We start from the raw sequence: 21,317 nt of genomic DNA on the forward strand, positions 1-21,317 counted from the left end.
TCAGAGAAAGACAAATATCATATGACTTCACTCATATGAGGACTTTAAGGCGCAGAACAGATGAGCATAAGGAAAGGGAAACAAAAATAATATAAAAGCAGGGAGGAAGACAAAACAGAAGAGTCTCATAAATATGGAGAACAAACTGAGGGTTACTGGAGGGGTTGTGGGAGGCAGGATGGGCTAAATGGGTAAGGAGCATTAAGGAATCTACTCCTGAAATCATTGTTGCACTATATGCTAACTAACTTGGATGTAAATTAAAACAAAAACAAAAACAATTACCCATAAAATCTTTTGAGACAGTATTAACAATCATTTTAAGTTGTATTTTTGTTAACAAATTGCAACAGAGATAACATGAACTTCTTTGACTTCAGTAAACTTAGGTAGAGAAAGTTTTATATTTAATGTTGATAATTTTAAAGACAGGTCTATCTTAATTAAATCAATAAACTTAAATTCTTTTAAATATCATATATATATATGTGTATATATATATGTATATATATATACATATATATATATATAAAATCAACATTGGACAATTAAGTACCTGAAGAAATTAGCTTCTGTGAAGATCTGTCCTTTGAAATCTAAAATGGGGTCATTTATCAAATATAGTTTTAGCCTACTCAACAGAGTATGCAAAGTTGGTAGCTGACTTTTATAGGACATCAAGCTATTTACAAAAATTATTTCTTCATCAATAGAAAAATCTGGAAAAAAAAGAAATGTGAAGGAATAAGAAAAAAATCTAAAAGTTACACAACGGGATCTAGATAGTTACTGAAGTCAGCCATTAGATATAGCTGGGATTTTCAAACACACTTTAAATTCCTTAGTTCTTCATTGTATTGTGCATATAAAGCATGCTGCATAGGATTAGCATATAGGTAAAAGCTCAATAGATTTTAGCATTACTTAGTACACTGAGTAGTAACCAAACATCCTGAAAGAGTTGTAATGCTTCATTTTTTATTTTTCAACAGAGATTAGTATAATCAAAGGAGGAAAATATCTTACGGCCTTATGCTTCAAAACAACCAGGGGTAGCCTAAGCAAAGTTGTAAAGAAATAAAAGCATTTGACTTTTTCTGAACCTAGTGTTTTCTTTGCATCATTTTACCTCTTTTTTGTTTGTTTTTTAGTTTTTTATTTACTTGGAGAGATAGAGAGCAAGTGGGGGAAGGGCAGAAAGAGAGGGAGAGAGAAATCCCAAGCAGGCTCCACACTGTCAGCGCAGAGCCCGATGAGGGGTTCAATCTCACAGACCGTAGAAATCATGACCTGAGCCGAAGTGAAGAGCCGGAAGCTTAGCCAACTGAGCCACCCAGGTTCCCCGAATCATTTTACCTCTTAAAGTCTCTAATTCACCCCCAGAGATTCTGAGATGTAGGGAATGGAGATGGTCTACAAAACCTACGAATGAGATCAACTCAGATTCTATCATTGCAATGATAAAAAAAAAAATTTTGTTTCTACTGTAAAATAGAAGTAGAAAATTATAGTCAATTTTACAATGAAAGTTATATGGCAAGATCTACTTGAGAAGTGTGATACATCTTATATATTAGGAAATACTATAGCTAACAGTTAATTGCTGGAATAAATTTCTCCTATCCCCACCCTACGATGTTCAAGTTACTTTAAAATCTTAGCCAACTGTGTCAGTGCTTTAAACAGTTTCTGAGCCAAGGGAGAGAACATAAAACTTGCTCCCATTCTTCAGTGAGATCCTGAGTGGAAAGAGGAAAAGGAAAATGTAAGTTCGGATGAAAAACTGCTCAGAAAGCCAAATTTCAAAAGCAAAAGCCCCACTGAGGGAGGAGCAACAGTCTCTTGTTCTGGGTAGTGGCCTTTCAGTTAGGTACTTTTAGAATGGCATGAGAGACGAATAGCATGGAGTGATGTCTCCCATAACCAATTACATCATTTGTATGCATATGTTTAATAAATATGTGGTGTTAAGAAGGCAGCCAGGAAACATCCCTTTGCCTGGTGCTACCCTGAAATGCCAAGAAAACTTGTTCTATAAACTGGCCTCCTAAGAGATTACTTACTGAACCTGTTAAGTTCCTAATAATTTCATGGCCAAGAGTTCCCAATTTCATGGCATAGTTCTTTTATATACCAAAGAAAGCCAGCCAATCAATTCAATGTCTAAATAGGGCCTATATGAGACCATTTAAGATTGTTCATTCGTACATCCATTCTGTAAGTATTAACGAAGTCATATTCATAGCAAAACCACAAACAACATTTGTTTATAGCCCTGTCTCCACCTTGCACTTCCAAACACAGGCCCTCTAGCCATCTTCCCTTCCAACGGCTCATCCTAGTATTTCTGTGAGTGCATGGAAACATCTCCTATCAGTTATGAAGTCCTGTTTTCCAAGCACCCTTTTTTGAAAGAGCCACTTGAGGGCAGCATCACACCATAACGAATGTTCTTTGTAACCAACCACACAATAATTGTTCTAGGAAGGGTACTACTTCCTATAGTCTTAAGGTTATACAACATTTCCTGGAGTTCTTACTTTCTTACAGCTCTTCTACGTACCAACACGGATATGAGGAGACTGTTTTCTTCTACTGTAAAAGAGTGTTAAATTGTTATAAAGAAACAAAATTTTAGCTAGTTAACTATGAAAAGCAACACAAAATAGAGGTCTACTGACAGGAAAGACACGTTTATTCTTGGCAGAAGATTTTTGTGTCTTCCTAGGAAACCCAAGATAACTAAATGAAAACAAATAAAGGAGTTCACTAGGTGTCTGATAAAAAAATAAAATAAAATCTATGGTTTTCAAACATATAAAAACCTCAAAAATTAATGGAAAAATTCATTCATAATGGTGACAAGTATACAAACATTGAAGAAGCAACATAACAAAAATGTGCAGAAAGTATATGCAGGGAACTAAAACTTTAATGAAGACCATTAAAAACTGAATAAAAGCCCCGATAAACCATTTTCCTGGCTAGTAAGACTAACTATGGTAAAAAAAAAAAAAAAAAAAAAAAGTAAAAAATCCCAATGACATTTCAATTTGTCAAGAGATCTGTTTTGGAATGTGGAAAACTGATTTACTGAAAGTAAATCTGGAAGAATAAGGACATGAGAGTAGGGAAAAAATTTTAAAAACAAAAACATATATACTATTAATACATGTTATAATTATATATTAAATAGTTAAAACTGTATGATACAATTACAGATAAATCAATAGAATATAATAGAAAATCCAGAAACATTCTAATGTGGGCAAGGATTTAGCATATTTTGTAAGTGGCATTTCTAGTCAGTAGAGAAAGGAAACACTATTCCATAAATGATACTGAGACAACTGCCAAACACATTTGGAAAAAATATTTTGTATTCTTACTTTTATTTATTTATATTTTTAATGTTTATTCATTTTTTGAGTGAGAGAGAAAGAGAGCATGAGTGGGGGAGGAGCAGAGAGAGAGGAGGGAGACACAGAATCCAAAGCAGGCTCCAGGTTCTGAGCTGTCAGCACAGAGCCCAACACTGGCCCGAACCCACAAGCCATGAGATCATGACCTAAGCCAAAGTTGGATGCTTAACCAACTGCACTATCGGGCACCCTGATATCTGTACTTTTAAAGATATACCAAAGTCTTAAGGAAAACCTTAAAGAAAATATGAATAAACATTTATCTAATTTAAGGAAGAATTTTCTAAGTATAAAAGCAATGAAAGAAACCTTAAAAGAAAACATTGATGGAACCAGTTAATTTCAAATATATTAAACATATCTTTTGACAAATATGTCTTCTATTCTTATATTTAATATATATAATAGAAAAATAGATAGGGCGCCTGGGTGGCTCAGTCGGTTGAGTGTCCAACTTCAGCTCAGGTCGTGATCTTGCGGTTTGTGAGTTCGAGCCCCACGTCAGACTCTGTGCTGACAGCTTGGAGCCTGGAGCCTGCTTCGGATTCTGTGTCTCCTTCTCACTCTGCCCCTCCCCCACTTGTGCTCTGTCTCTCTCTATCAAAAATAAATAAATGTAAAAAAATGTTTTAAAAATAGATAAAAGTGAGAATCATTTCCCAAAATAAAAATATATAAATGGCCAGTAAACATGAATAATTTTTAAAATACAAGTAAAAACATAATTTTTGTCCATCACATTGGTTAAAATATATTAACATAATATCAGTAGCAATATAACCAATGATGATAAGGTTGCTGTGAACAGGGTATCCTCATATCATGCTAGTGGACAAATAGCTAAAAGAAATACATATATCAGATAATTCCACTTCCACAAATTCACTCCAAGGAAAGAATTGGAAATGGAAGCATACATTCATGTACATATTTGAAATTAAAAACATTAGTGGGGTGCCTGGGTGGCTCAGTCGGTTAAGTGTCCAACTTTGGCTCAGGTCAGTAAGATCAGGTCATGATCTCACAACTCGTATGCTGACAGCTCAGAACCTGGAGCCTGCTTCAGGTTCTGCATCTCCCTCTCTCTCTGCCCTTCCTCTGTTCATGCACTGTCTCCCAAAAATAAATAAACATTAAAAAAATTTTTAACTAAAAAAAACATTAGTGTCCTCAAATTGGGAGATGTATGATACATACATAAGATTTAAAACTGTAGTCATTAAAAGCCATGCTTTTTTTTATTATTTAAATCCAAGTTAGTTAACATATAGGGCAATAATGATTTCAGGAGTAGAATTTAGGGATTTCTCACTTACATAGAACACCCAGTGTTCATCCCAACAAGTGCTCTACTTAATGCATCACCTATTTAGCCCATCCCCCCACCCAACACCCCTCCAGCAACCCTCAGTTTGTTCTCTGTATTTAAGAGTCTCTTATGGTTTGCTTCCCTCTCTGTTTTTATCTTAGTTTTGCTTCCCTTCCTTTATGTTCATCTGTTTTGTATCTTAAATTCCACATATGAATGAAATCATATATTTGCCTTTCTCTGACTGACTTGTTTTTTTAAATTTTTTTTTAATGTTTATTTATTTTTGAGACAGAGACAGAGCATGAGCAGGGAAGGGGCAGAGAGAGAGGGAGACACAGAATGTGAAGCAGGCTCCAGGCTCCGAGCTGTCAGCACAGAGCCCGACGCGGGGCTCGAACTCACAGACTGTGAGATCATAACCTGAGCTGAAGTCAGACGCTCAACCGACTGAGCCACCCAGGCGCCCCTGACTGACTTATTTTGAAAAGCCATGCTTTTGAAGATAACTATGTGCTGAAATGTTCCCAATATTAATATTTAAAAATAATATAATACAGACAAAATATGACCTCAAGAGTAAAATGACTTATGTTTAGATTGTAGATTTGGAAGTTTTTAATAAAGGGATATTCTATATATTTAGAATGTAGATATTTTTTAATAGACGTAGAAAACATAATTCAGTCCTCATTCATGATCAAAAGCTCTTAGCAAACTCAGAACAGAAAGAGCTTCCTCAACCCAATAAATTCTTTCAACATTTCACCATTGAAACTGATGTAAACACTGTAAATGATTCACCATTGAAATGGTATTTACATCATTCTTAATGGTGAAACATTAGAGTTATCTTCTTTACTGTCAAGAACAAGACAAAGATGGCAACCATCACTACTTGAATTGAACAATGTACTGGAGGTCCTAGTCAGCACAATAAGACAAAAAAAAAAAAAAAGATATAAATGTAAAGTCAGAAACAGACAGCCAACAAAATCAATGTCATAAAGAGATACCTGTATACACTCTCACTGTAGCATTATTCACGATAGCCAAGGCATGGAAACCATGTAAGTGTCTGTCCATAGATGAATGGATAAAGAAAATGTGCTTTAAAGAAAATATGTTTTATACACACACACACACACACACACACACACACACACACATACACACAAATATTGTTCAACCTTAAAAAATAAGGAAATCCTGCTATTTGCAATATGAATGAACATTAAAGGACATTTTCCTAAGTGAAATAAACAAGGCAGAGAACAACAAATACTGCATGGTATGACTTATATGTTGAATCTAAAAAAAAAAGTAGGACTCATGAAAACAGAGAGTAGAATGGTGGTTGCCATGGGGCTGGGCTGTAGGGAAATGGGGAGAGACTGGTAAAACAGACAAACTTCCAGAATAAGGTATGAGGATCTGATGTATAACATGGTAACTATCATTGATAATACTGTAGTATATAACTGAAATTTGCTGAAAGAATAGAACCTAAGTGTGTTCTTACCAAAAAAAAAAAAAAAAAAGAAAAAAAAAGAAGAAGGTGAATATGTGAAGTGATGGATGTGTTAATTCAATGAATGGAAATCTTTCACAACGTATATGTATGTTAAGTTACCACATTGTACACTTTAAATATATTACAATTTTTATTTATTAATTATACTTCAATAAAGCTGGAAAAAATATATGGGTGGTTGATGAAGCCAGAGACTGATGCTTTTTATTATAAACTTTGAATAACTATTTGCCTCTCTAAACTAAATGCATGTGCAACTTTCTTAAAAAATTAAAAATAAAGTGATCTTTACTCTGAAAACTATAGAACATTTATGAATGAAACTGAAGAGGACACAAAGAAATGGGAAAAAATTCCATGCTCATGGACTGGAAGAAAAAACATTGTTAAAATATCTATACTACCCAAAGCAATCTACACATTTAATGCAATCTCTATCAAAATACCACCAGCATTTTTCACAGTGCTAGAACAAACAATCCTAAAATTTGTATGGCACCATCAAAGACCCCAAATGCCAAAGCAATTCTGAAAAAGAAAAGCAAACCTGGAGGCATCATAGTTCCAGACTCAAGCTATATTACAAAGCTGCAGTAATCAAGACAGTAGGGTATCAGCATAAAAACAGACACATAGATCAATGGAACAAAATAGAAAACTCAGAAATAGACCCACAACTATACGGTCAACTCATCTTCGACAAAGCAGGAAAGAATATCCAATGGAAAAAAGACAGTCTCTTCAAAATGGTGTTGGGAAAACTGGATAGCAACATGCAGAAGAATGAAACTGGGCCACTTTCTTACACTACACACAAAAATAAATAAAAAATGGATGAAAGACCTAAATGTGAGACAGGAAATCATCAAAATCCTAGAGGAGAACACAGGCAACAACCTCTTTGACCTCAGTTGGAGCAACTTCTTCTTAGACATGCCACCAGAGGCAAAGGAAACAAAAGCAAAAATGAACTATTGGGACTTCATCAAAATAAAAATCTTCTGCACAGCAAAGGAAACAACAAAACTAAAAGCCAGCCTACAGAATGGGAGAAGATATTTTCAAATGACATATCTGATAAAGGATGAGTCTCCAAAATCTATAGAGAACTTATCAAACTCAACACCCGAAAAACAAATAATCCAATTAAGAAATGGGCAGAAGACATGAATAGACATTTTTCCAAAGAAGACATCCAGATGGCTAACAGACACATGAAAAGATGCTCAATATCACTTATCATCAGGGAAATACAAATCAAAACCATGATGAGATATCACCTTACACCCTATCAAAATGGTTAAAATTAACAATACAGAAAACAACAGATACTGGCAAGGATGCAGAGAAAGGAGAACCCTTTTACACTGTTGGTGGGAATGCAAACGGGAGCAGCCACTCTGGAGAACAGTATAGAGGTTCCTCAAATAGAACTACCTTATAATTCAGCAATTGCAGTACTAGGTATTTACCTAAAGGATACAAAAATACAGATTGAAAGGGGTACACACACCCTGATGTTTATAGCAGCATTATCAAAAACAAATTATGGAAAGAGCCCAAATGTCCCTCAACTGATGAATGGACAAAGAAGATGTGGTTTATATATACAATGGAATATCATTCAGCCATCAAAAAGAATGAAATTTCACCATTTGCAATGATGTGGATGGTGCTAGAGGATATTATGTTAAGCAAAATAAGTCAGAGACAGCTACCACATAATTTCACTCACATGTGGAATTTAGGAAACAAAACTGCTGAACATATGGGAAGGGAAAAAGAAAAGAGAGAGAGAGGGAAGCAAACCATAAGAGACTCTTAACAATAGAGAACAAACTGAGGGTTGATGGAGGGAGGTGGATGGGGGATGAGATAAATGGGTGATGGGTATTAAAGAGGACCCTTGTTATGATGAATCACCAAATTCTACTCCTGAAACCAATATTAAACTAGAATTTAAATAAAAACGTAGAAATTTGTAAATTAAATTATATTACATTAAATTAAAAATAAAGCTACATTTACATTTGATTATATATTACTGGGATGTCTAAAAGGATATGCATAAAATTTTTACATTTACTGACAAATAACATGTGAACGTTGTAGCAAAATTAGTACATATCAACAAACCAACAAACAATAAAAGAAAATTACCCACTGTTTTTGTCTTAAAGAAATATGTTTTGAAATCAACTTATAATTTAGTAATTAATGACATTCTTTTAAGACAGAGAATTTACAGTATCAACTGAATTTCAAAGCATGATGCATTCCTTTTGATTTAAACATTGAGACCAAAGTATCTATAAATCTGGCAGCAATCAATATAGCTGCAAAGAAAATAAATCAAATTGCAAATGTAAATTTATAAAATGATGTCTAATGACATAAGACCCCAAAGGCAATATAGGATATATATTTAGGAAACCCAAGCATATTTTATTCTTAAAATTTTTTTAATGTTTACTTATTTTTGAAAGAGAGAGAGAGAGAGAGAGACAGCCCAAACAGGGGAGGGGCAGAGAGAGAGAGGGAGATACAGAATCTGAAGCCAGCTCCAGGCTCTGAGCTGTCAGCATAGAGCCCAACACTGGGCTCAAACCCATGAACCATGAGATCATGACCTGAGCCAAAGTCGGACACTTAACCGAGGCACCCAGGCACCCGACCCAAGCATATTTTCATTCAGTGAATAGTAGTTAAAGAAGCTTCTGACTCTAGTTGATGTTAGATATTATGAAGTTTGCCAATAACAGCTTCTGGTTTTCCACATTAATAATAATAGCTATGTTTGTGTATCTGTTATTTTTATACACCATCTCTTTACATGTACATATATATTAGTTGATCCCTATATTTCTATTATTTTTTTAATTTTATTTTTTTATTTCTAGAGAAAGAGAGTGCACAAGCAGTAAGGAGGGGCAGAGGGAGAGACAGAATCTTACGCAGGATCCACACTCAGCGTGAAGCCAAATACACAGCTCTATCTCACAACCCTGAAATCATGACCTGAGCTGAAATCAAGAGTAAGGTGCTCAGTTGACTGAGCCACCCAGGTACCCCTGAATCCCCACATTTTTATAAGAAAATTAGAAGAATTAAAAGAAATTATAGAAGAAAATTGAAAACCATAATTTTAATAACCGTCCCCAAACTGCATCACTTTTTAAGAGTAGATTCAGACTATGATCAAAATGCTCTGACTCCAAATTCAGATTATTCCTAATACATCATTCTCTCAAGTTTAGTCTCTAATGAAATTTCTTTCTCTTTCATCTCAAACTATAAGAGGGATTTAACTCTATATCATCACACACCTGTTTGCCAACATTAAAAATCTTATACACAATTTATGTATTTGCATAAAAACAGTAGTAAAAGAACCAAATTATTATATATTATTTATCTGTTAGGTTATTGTAGCTCAAGCTATAGCATACCTTAAACTTTAAGTCTTTTTATTTTAAAAGGGAATAGGCTGTTCCACATACAAGAAAAGTAGTTCTCAGCAAGTTTTTATACAGTTGGAAGAATTCAACACCCTTTAGGAAGATGAAAATTTGGAATATAATTTGGATAAAATGTACTTTAATTATTATTTATGGTAAGTTTGTAAAAATTAGGTGAATTTCCTGATCTAATACTGCAACTATTCCATCTCTACTTTGAATTATAGTTTCACATAAATTAGATGAGACAGAAAATCTTTAGTATATTTTGGAAAATAAAATACAGCCATCATTTAATAATCTACTACTTTAAAGTTATACCAGGTTGCTGTGTCATCAGATCCTTGCACAGATGCTAATATCATTGTAGTAATATGATGTGAACACACTATGATCAAGTCCCTGATGCTATTTTGAGGCCCAGCACACATAAACTCCAAAAACAACCAAATTCACAAAAAGGGGATGAAGATGAAAGAGATTTCCATAATGTGGCAAAGCTTGGAATTATAATTTTGCAGATAGATACCTTTAATAAAATAGAAAAATTAAAAATCCAGTAAAAAAATTCACCAAAATGAACAACTGTATGTTACTAAGATATGTTTTATAATGATAGAAATAACAAATGTTTTACCTTCATTCTGTGCTTGAAGTGCTGGATATTTTTCTAAACCGCTGACAAGTGTAAAGACTTCAGTGTAGTCCTCATGGGTGTATAAACTGGTTTCCTCTACTTCACTTTGGGAGTTTGGGTTTGAACTTGGAACAACTTCCTCAAATTCACAGTTAATCTGGGTCACCATTCCTGTGATTGTTTTTCTATGACATTATAAAATTACTGATTTTATGTATGTCTTATTTTAAAGCATCTTTATTTAACAAATAGTGTATGTTCATTGTTGTAAAATTACAAAATTCCAACAGACACAGAGAAAAATTACCCATAGCCCCAATACTCAAGAGATTTAAAAAAATTATGTACTTTTTAAATTACTTTTGAATATTTTTTTAAAGATTTTCTTTTTTTTTATATTTTTTTACACTGATTTATTTTTGAGAAACAGAGTGAGACAAAGCGTGAGCAGGGGAGGGGCAGAGACAGAAGGAGACACAGAATCTGAAGCAGGCTCCAGGCTCTGAGCAAGCAGTCAGCACAGAGCCTGATGTGGGGCTCGAACTCACAAACTGTGAGATCATGACCTGGGCCGAAGTCGGACGCTCAACCGACTGAGTCACCCAGGTGCCCCTACTTTTGAATTTAAAAATATTAAACAAAAGTGGATTCATGTACATATGAAACCTGCCTTTTCTGGTAAACAATAAAATGAGTACATTTACATATCAATCAATGTACACTCACTTTATTTTTGAATGCATGAACAGGATCTTATTGTATTGGTAAACCATAATTGACTCAAACAGTTCCCTATTATTGGCAATTTAAATTTGTTGTAATCATTTGCTATTATAATGCAAGGAATATCTTTATGCACTTGCCTAATTGTTTTCTCAAAATGTTTCCTAAAAACGGAAATGATGAGGTTAAAGGTATGCAGATTTGCCATGCATTGCCAAACTGCCATTGTGTTGGGTATTCAGTGTCTGCTTTTCCATATCACTATCCAACATTTTATATTCTGTTCTTCAAACTAGGAAGCTGATCTCCATGACCAAACTAAACTCTCTTGCCCTCTGGCTTCTGGTTGGGTTCAGCCAATAGGAAGCATTGGCAGGAGATCAAAGGTGGGAAGAGAGGTCTGGATATTATTCTTCCCAAATCCTTCTCTTCTGGGCCAGTTTCAAAGTGGCTGCATTCTTCTACCAATGGTTACATCTCTTGTCAGACAGCCCCTCTCCTATAACTAGCTGCAGTTCTTACTGGGTTGATTACTGCTCCGTCCTTTTGCTGCTTCAAGCTTAGAGTGTTAACAACTTCCTGCAGTTGCTTAATCTGGGCACATTTTTTGTCTCCCTTGACTTTGCCCATCCTTTGCCTGTTTGCTGATTCATCCAGGTATATCTGTCACTGTCTGTAACATTGGGATATTTGGACTTATGAGAGATTTTTAAAATAATGTTTATTTAGTTTTGAGAGAGAGAGAAAGCATGATTGGGGGGAAGGAGTGGGGGCAGACAGAGGATCCAAAGCAGGATCTGCGCTGACAGCAGCAAGCCTGATGCAGGGCTTGAACTCACAAGCCGTGAGATCATGACCTGAGCTGGAGCTGGACACTTAACAAACTGAGCCACCCAGGTGCCCCCTTATAAGAGATCTTTTTAATGAATTTTCTAACAAATAAATATATTATTGGCTACACAGTCTAATACACCTTTTAGCTATATATTCTAATATACCTTTTTCTCCCTGATATCCTAAACTATTTTAGCCTCACTGATTCCCTACACAGACTGAGAGAACCAAAATCAATATAACTCCCCAATGTAACTGGAGAAAAATGAATATGCCATATCTTCAAATCACATATAGAAAATTCTCTAAAATTTCTCCTTTACTCTTTAAGATAATGCAAGGTACAAGAAAAAATTTTTCAACTCACCCAGGTCCATATTACTCATAAGACCATTGATTCCTATGTGAATCTTTATACACTTTTAAGTTTAGCACTTATATCACAGTTATCCTTTTGGTTTTAAATATTACTGATAGGGTGAGCACTTTGTAATAATCCTTGGTAGTACCATTTTGAGAAAATCCAGAGAAATCTCTTTCCCTAGATATAAATGTTCTATGAAAAAAAGTATTTCCTGGATCTCCTCCTACCTCCTTGTCCAATATTATCTATTCTTTGCTCACTGGTGTCTCCTCCTCTGCCTAACCTGTAGATACTGGTATTTCCCAGGCTTCCAGTCTAGATGGTGTTTTCTGTCTTTCCACATCATGGTACTTGGGTAAGTTCATCCACTCCAATTCACTAATTCCTTAATCTAAAAGAAATATTTACTGAGCGTCTATAATGTGCTAACACCACTGTAGGCACTGAGAATGGAGTGGTAAAACAAAACAGTGTTCTTACCCTCATGAAGCTTACCTATTAGTAGGATGATAAACAAACAAACAAACAAATAACATAATGTCAGGTGGGGAAAAACTGTTATGAATAAAATATTAGGACTTCAAGTAACAGCCAGAGGGTTGGTAAGAGGTATATTTTAGACAGGGTAGTTAGTGAACGGCCAGCTGAGGAGCTGATAATTCCACAGCTACCTGAATAATCGTAGGGTACTCCAGGGAACAAGGTTGGCCTATTCTAAGAAAAGCAGAAAGAACAGGGTGACTGGAACAGAATAAGGTTAGATACATAGGCAGGGACAAGATCATGTTGGACATTATAACATCTGGCAAGAACTTCGGATTTTACTCTACACGCAATGGCATATGGTCAGTAAGTTATAACATGATCTGATTTGTGTCTTAAAAAAAAAAAATTCCAGGCAAAGTCCTAGAAGAAAAGAGGAGTAAATCCTCATGATTTGGATTAAGCAAAGCCTTCTCGGATATGATGCCAAAAGCCCAAGTGACAAAAGAAAAAATGGATAAATTGGACTTCAACAAAATAAAAAAAAATGCGCTTCAAAGGATACCATCAAGAAAGCAAAAAGACAATCCACAGAAGAAAATATTTATAAATCATGTATCTGATAAGAGACTTGTATCTAGAATATATGCAAACCCTTAAAATTCAATTATAAAAAGACATATAAACTGACTAAAAAATGTGCAAAGAATAAACATTTTCTCAAAGAAGATAAAGGCCAATAATTACATAAAAAGATGCTAAACATCATTAGCCATGAGGGAAATGCAAATCAAAGTACAATGACATACAATGAGCCACCCATTAGGATGGCTATAATCAGAAAGACAGCAAACAATAAGTTTTGGCAAGGATGTAAACAAATTATGACCTTCATACACCGTGGGTAGACATGCAAAATGGTACAGTTGTTGAAAAATTTGGCAATTCTTCAAACAGTTAAACACTGAGTTACCATGTGATCTAGCAATTCCACTATTAGAGAAATTAAATGATATGTATGCACAAAAACTCATCCACAGATCTTGATAGCAGCATTACTCATACTTGCCCTAAACTGAAAACAACCTAAATGTCTATCAACTAAAAATGGATAAATAAAATGTGCTATGTCCACACAATGGAATATTATTTGGCCCCCCAAAAAATGAAGTGTCAATACATGCTACAACACAGATGAACCTTGAAAACATTTTGCTATGTGAAAGAAGCCAGCACAAAAGATCCCATATTGTATCTGTCATATTGTGTTTTTTTTTAAATTTTTTTTTACATTTATTCATTTTTGAGAGACAGAGAGAGACAGAGCACAAGTGGAGGAGGGGCAGAGAGAGAGGGAGACACAGAATCCGAAGCAGGCTCCAGGCTCTGAGCTGTCAGCACAGAGCCTGATGTGGGGCTCGAACCCACGAGCCATGAGATCATGACCTGAGCTGAAGTCAGAGGCCTAACCGACTGAGCCATCCAGGTGCCCCATATTGTGTTTTATAATAAGAAATGTGTATTTTGTCTTCATCTCTATTTATGGCAAGGAACTCCTAAGGCCTTTGGAATTTCCTAAGTATTGAAAGTGATAAAGGTATGTTTGGTTATGTTAATGAGGTGACTTTTGGAAAACTGCCTGTTGCCCAGAGAACCAATCACGTGATCAGAGGGCTAGAATTTCAGACCCATCCCTCTGCTCTCCAGGGAGGAGAGAAGGGCTGGAGGTTGAATCAGTTGCCAATGATCTACGATTTAATCAATCATGTGTGTGTAATGAAGCCTTCATAAGAACCCAAAAAGATGGGGTTCAAAGAGCTTCTGGATTAGCGACCACATGGAAATGCTGGGAGAGTGGTGTGGTGGTAGAGGGGATGCAGTATCCTTTTGTTCCACTCATTGACTCCTAGGTTTAGTTCTTGTCAGTATAATCCAAGCTGGTTGCTGTAGGCAGTCATTACATCTCTCTATTCCAGCATTGGGAAGGAGAAAAGTGAAGGAGAAAAACATGGCTGCTTCCTTTTAAGGACATTCCCCAGAGCTTGAATACGCCTCTTTTGCTTAATATCCCATTGGGAAGAACTTAGTCACATGGCTATGTTTAGCTACAGAGAAGCCAAGAAATGTAAATGTGATTCTAGGTGGTGCCACAGGTCCACCTTCTTTGTCATGGACTCTATCTTGGTGCTGCAAAATGAATGTAAGGTCAGATATGGTGGGTGTCTATTCTTTCAGGGCCTCCCATTTCTCTCATACATGAATCTTGTTTGAATCAAAGTAGCCAGATCACTGCCTTTATTGGAACTTACTGTATATTCTTGATCTATGCCTTCAGATATGCTGTTTCCTTTGGCTGAAATACTTTCTCTCTAGTTATTTTCTCCTTCAATGTCCAGCTCAAGCTCAGTTCCTACTTCTTTGTGAAGCTGATCTCTCCTGCTTATAAATGCACAGCCCTACCAATCTAACTCATAGGGTGAAGAGATCTTAGAGATCATCTTGTTTCTTGTTACTTAAAGTAGGTTCTTGGGCCAGCAGCATCAGCACACCTAGGAGCACATTAGAAGTGCAGAATCTCAGGCCCCAACACAGACCAATTGAATCAGGATCTCCATTTTTAATAAGATCCTCAGGTGATTCATATGCACATTAAAGATTGAGAAGCACTGCTCCAGCATCATTATAATGACAAAGAGAATGAGGGTCATAGAGAGACAAGAACTTATCAAAGTAGGTAGTACTTGACTTTGACTTTTCAAATCAAGACTTGAAATCCACATCTTTTGGATTTCATGGAGCAGAGCTCTTTTAACTACAACTTCCTGCTTCCTCACAGCTCAGTTTAGTCATGCAATACATACCTTGTGTTGGCCTTAGGCCTTGTGATAGACTTCATGATAGTCATCTTCTATTATCATTTAATCCTTACAAGGTTAATTTTTGTTATAATTAATTTATAATTTTTAATTATAAATAATGTTTATATATTATCTTCCTAATCCGACTTTTAAATTCCTAGATGATAGAAATGGTATTTGGGGGGCACCTGGTGGCTCTGTCAGTTGAACATCCAACTCTTGATTTCAGCTCAGGTCATGATTCCAGAGTTGTGGGATCAAACCCCATGTCTGGCTCTATGCTAGGCATGGAGCTTGCTTGGGATTCTCTCTGTCTCTCTCTCTGCCCCTTTCCCCAGCTCGCTCTCTCTCTCTCTCTCTCAAAAAAAAAAAAATGGGCTTCTCAGGATTTTGAGTCTGGACACATTTAAATAGGTAATTTGTTTCTTTCCAACACAACTAAGGACAACTTAAATTATTAAAAACCTGAAAACATGAATAATAACTATATCCTTCCTAGGTCAGCACTCTTTTTTTTAAAGTTTATTTGTTTATTTTGAGAAAGAGAGAGAGAAAAAACACATGCATGCACGTACATGAGCAGGGGAGGGACAGAGACAGAGGAAGAGAATCCCAGGCAGGCTTTGCGCTGTCAGCAATGAGCCTGATGTGGAGTTCCATTTCATGAATCATTAGATCGTGACCTGAGCCAAAATCAAGACTCAGATGCTGGGATGAGTACTGGGTGTTGTACGTAAGTGATGAATCACAGGAATCTGCTCCTGAAGCTAAGACTACACTGTATATTTGCTAACTTAACAACAACAACAAAATTGTTTAACCAAGTGAGCCACCCAGGCGCCCCTGATCAGCACTCTTTGTACAAAGTAAAGCAACAAACTCTTTACCTTTGCACTGGAATCCCTAATTTATGTCTATATTAATAATATAGACTGGGTTAGATGTTCTTCCGTATATTATGTTCTGTGTTCCTACCTCTGTCATTATACTTCCCATATTGTATTGTAATTAGTTTATAAATCTCTACTCCCTAGTTTCTTGTGTTCTTTGAGAGCAGAGACTTGCATCACATAGGATGATATATAATAAATATTTGATGAATGACTGAACTAATAATAAGCAATGTTTTGACAAAGTATGTTAGAAAATAGCCTTAAATCTGCATTTATACTATAGGATAAAAGACTTACTTTATTTTATTATTTTTTAAAGTTTATTTATTTATTTTGAGAGAGAGAGAGAGAGAGGATGAGTAGGGTTGGGGCAGAGAGAAAGAGAGAGAATCCCAAGCAGGCTCCATGCTGTCAGCACAGAGCCCAACACAGGGCTCAATCTCATGAACTGTGAGATCATGACCTGAGCCAAAATCAAGAGTCAGTCACTCAACCAACTAAGCCACCCAGGTGCCCCCAAAAAACTGGTTTTAATATAAAGTGTTCTATAGACATTTTCTATAAGAAGTTTCCTTACTAATTAAAAGCATAATAACATATTTGCTTTATTTTCATGTGTCTTTTGCAACACAAATGCATAGAGAACAGTTAATATGTGATAAATGAGAAGATAAAAAGAAGGTATAAGTCAGGGTGGAGGGGTGGCTCAGTCAGTTAAGAAACTGACTCTTGATTTTGGCTCAAGTCATGATCTCATGGTTCGTGAGTTCAAGCCCCATATTGGGCTCTGTGCTGTCACAGTGAGGAGCCTGCTTGGGATCCCTCTTTCTCTCTTTCTCTCCCTCTCAAAATAAATAAACAAAAAAATTTTTTTCAAAGAGGGTATAAATCCCTCTTTGTGGTTCAGATTAGGGCTTTTTCTTCAGATAAAAGAATAAAATCTGTTAGGGTACAAAGGAAAGGATCTTCTCTCTTCAGGTGTCTGGAGAACTTAATGTTTATCTCCTAGATGTAAAGGGAGATTGAGGTTAAGGACACATACTTCTCAAGAAAATCCTCCACAAAGAGACTTGCTTTCCATTGATCCAAGACTGAGAGATCTGTCACTCCCGGCACTGAAACAGCTGAAGCTAGAAAGCAGAATGGTAAATATTAGCTTCTAGAATTTTCTTTTACACTTAATACAAGGAAGCTAAATATGAATCTTTTACATTATGGTGTTATCTTTCTTTGTTCCCAAATGTAATTTTTCCCAAAATTATACCAGATTCCAGATATTTAAATACTCATTATTACAACTCACCCCCCAAAAAACCCCTCAACTATAGTCAGAACAATACCACCTGCACATACCATCCTCATCTTTACAATCTCTCTTTTGCTCATACAGCCTTACCATCCTAGATATTCCTGTTCAACAACTTGTATTATTCCTCATAAAGCTTTTCTTATTAACCATTTCAGCTCACTCTGATATATTCCCCTGGAAGGGCCATAATATTGTCAGTAGCACTCACTCTGGTACATAATCACAACAGCCATATTTTAAAATTTTAGGTGTCTATAGCTTGTCTCTCAAATTCGACCCTTGGTTTCCTAAAAGAAGGATCATGTCATATACTAATGTCAGAGGAAGCGACTGAGTGAAGTTAAGAGTCAAAGGAGCTGCATTCTACCACCAATGTTACTTCTTACTAGTTACCATTTTAGACAAATTACTTAATGTCTGAGTTTGCATGTCATTAAAAAAAAAATATGAAAGTGTAGTGGTCAAGAGTACACGTTCTGGAGGCACCTGGGTGGCTCAGTTGGTTAAGCATCTGACTCTTGATTTCAGTTCAGGTCATGATCTCAAAGTTTGTGGGATCAAGCCCTGCCACTGGGCTCTGTGCTGGCAGTGCACAGCCTGCTTGGGATTCTCTCTCTCCCTCTCTCTCTCTGCCTCTCCCCAGCTCTCTCTCTCTCAAAATAAATAAAAATAAACTTAAAAAGAAAAAAAATAGAGTACAGGTTCTGGAATTATCCCGCCTAGATTTTAATACATGTATTGCTACTTATTAACTGTATGATCTTGGGTAAATCTCTTAACTGCTTTGTATCTTAGTGTCCTTATCTACAAATTAGAAATAATAATAATTGCCTTTTCATTGTGTTGTTGTGAAGATTAAATGGGATGAAACATATAAATTTATCAGAACAATTCCTGACATACCAATAATATCGAATAAATAAATAATAATATCCAATAAATAATATCCATTAAATTTTGGCTGTTAATGTTATTGATATTTTTAAAAAGAGGAAAAGAAATAGGAATAAATGATAAACTAATTTTTTCCTTTTGTACTTTTAGAGAAGCAGTTTCATGAAAACTGTTTTTCTTATTTCCAATCTGATTGAGATTCATTCCATTTTTACAATATTCATCCTCCCTCATGTCCTCACTTCCTTTCTTACACACTTTAGTCTCCATAGCCAGTCCCATAACTACTCCCTTTAAAAGACTCTTGATTCCCTTGCCTCTTTTTCCCTTGTATTCACTCGGGAAAACCCCCACTCTCCACCTTGTGTACACACACTAGGACAGCTAAAAATTACTGGAAAAAAAGTCATCCAGTCATGCTGAATGAACTCATTTCAGATTATGACCAAAATTTCTTTTTTTTTTTTAAGTTTTCATTTATTTATTTTGAGGGAGAGAGAGATTGAGAGCACGCACAAGCAAGGGAGGGGCAGAGAGAAGGATAGACAAAATCCCAAGCAGGCTCCCAGCCATCAGCACAGAGCCTGATGTGGGGCTCAAACCCACAAAATGTGAGATCATGACCTGGGCTGAGATCAAGAGTCAGAGGCTTAACTGACTGTGCCACCCATGACCATAAATTTCAAATAGGCATCCATCATTGACAGATGATAATAGTATGCCTTCCTAATCAAACTGGCTTTCTCATTCTTTAAGACAATTATGTAACACTTTCATTTCTCAAATTTTTGATACTCATCCCCTACCTATTCTCAGTCTATGGCCATGACTTCACATAGAAAACTGATACAGAGAACTACCTCATCTTCTACCACCAATTCTACCATCTCGTTGGACTAAGTACCTACAAACCCTGCCTTCCTATCTATCATAATGGAAGAAATATTCTGGCTTCTATATAACACCAACTCCTCCAACTGTGCTCTTGATACTATCCCCCTTTACTAAGCTACCCTTTTTCTTTCCTACATCATTAGTTTCTCTCTTTTTACCAAGATCATTTCCACTGGCAAACAAACATTTTATAGTCTCTTTACTTATGACACATATTTTTTTAATCACACATCTAAAAAAAAAAAAGAGAAGAAAAAACCCTCTTTTTATTGCACTTCTCCTTCAGCTAGTGCCTCAGTTTTCTATTTTACTTCATAGCAAAATTCCTCAAAAGATTTGCCTATATTCACCACCTCACATCTCACTTCTCATTCTTGCTCAGCATATTCCAATCAGGCCTCCATACCAAATGTTCCAGTTAAACTACTCTTACCAAGGTCATCGATGACCTACATTTAGTCAAACTAATGGTCACTATCTTCATCTTACTTGATACTTTAACAGGAACCAGTACTTTTGACCACTTAATCTTGCTTGAAACACTTTTTTTTCTTTTTTTTTTTTTAGAATTCCACAATATCTGGTTTTTCTATCTCACTTGTCATCTAATCTAGTTTTGCCTTTTAACTGTTGGAATGTTCTGAGGCTCTGTCCTAGGCTCTCTGCTCTATATATACTCATGCTTTCAGTGACTTCATCCAGTTCCATAAATTTATGTATAATCTATATATGATAACTCCAACCTGAAACTCTAGCTGTGCTCAAGATTAATATAACCAATTGCCTTCTTGATGCCTTCATTGAGATGCCTAAATAGGCATTTTGACCCAGCCAAAGCAGAGCTATTAACTCCAGCCACATTTTGGCTTCCCCACGAGCCTTTCCTTATCTTAGGAAACAGCACTACCATCCACCCACTTGCTCAGGTCAAAAACCTAGAGGAAACTCTTTATTGTTCTATTTTTTCTTTAATCCTCTCACCGTTGGCTAGACCTCTAAAATAGTCTCAATTCAAACACTTCTCACACCTCCATTACTATAAGCCTAGTTCAAGCCACTATCATCTTTTATACAGAGGGTAGATTTACTAAGCAGTCTAGATTCTGAACCAATATGACAGCTTTCTGATTGATTCTACCATCTCTATTCTTGCCTTTCCATACTCCAAACAACCAGAATGATCTTTCTAAAGCATAAATCAGGTTATGTCACTCCCTTTTTAAAAACTGGAAATGATTTACCACATTAGCCATAATATAAACAAATAAACTCCATATTATAGCCTACAACATCTTACATCTTTCAAAAGCTGCCTACTTCTCAGATATCCCTTTGCATTAACTTGTCACAATGGCCTAATTTTCTGGTTATTACACACATCAAGTTTATTCCTGAGTCAGGAACTTTGCATTTGCTTGAAAGCCTTCTCTCCCATATCTTTTTATGGTTGTTGCCCTCTCATCATTCAGAACTCCACTCAAATGTTTGCCCCCTTCCCTAACTAACCTAGGAAATAGTGCTCCCTACCAAATTTCATATCACATTACACTACTGTGTCTTCTCTACACATTTATTAATACCAGACATTAGTGTATATATTTAATTGTTTTATTGCTGCATCCTTCTTACCAGTCTGAAAACCCACTAAGGGAAGGAACTATTTTTGTCTTATTAGGCACTGTCCTTAGCACCCAAAAACAGTGCC

General features: G+C 35.8%; 1 protein-coding gene across 2 annotated transcripts in view; it reads right to left on the reverse strand.

Annotated features, from left to right (window-relative positions):
- SHOC1 (shortage in chiasmata 1) overlaps positions 1-21,317 on the reverse strand; it is an 84,831-nt gene that overhangs the window by 57,145 nt on the left and 6,369 nt on the right. For both annotated transcript variants that reach the window (XM_019454203.2, XM_053908177.1), the window contains exons 4-6: positions 17,558-17,645; positions 10,361-10,545; positions 557-719 (exon numbers count right to left, since the gene is read on the reverse strand). In XM_019454203.2, the coding sequence (XP_019309748.2) occupies positions 557-719; positions 10,361-10,545; positions 17,558-17,645 (436 nt within the window). The remainder of the gene's footprint in view (positions 1-556; positions 720-10,360; positions 10,546-17,557; positions 17,646-21,317) is intronic.

This window comes from Panthera pardus, unplaced genomic scaffold, assembly GCF_024362965.1.
Source record: "Panthera pardus isolate Hobbes unplaced genomic scaffold, ASM2436296v1 HiC_scaffold_20, whole genome shotgun sequence".
Lineage (NCBI taxonomy): Eukaryota > Metazoa > Chordata > Mammalia > Carnivora > Felidae > Panthera > Panthera pardus.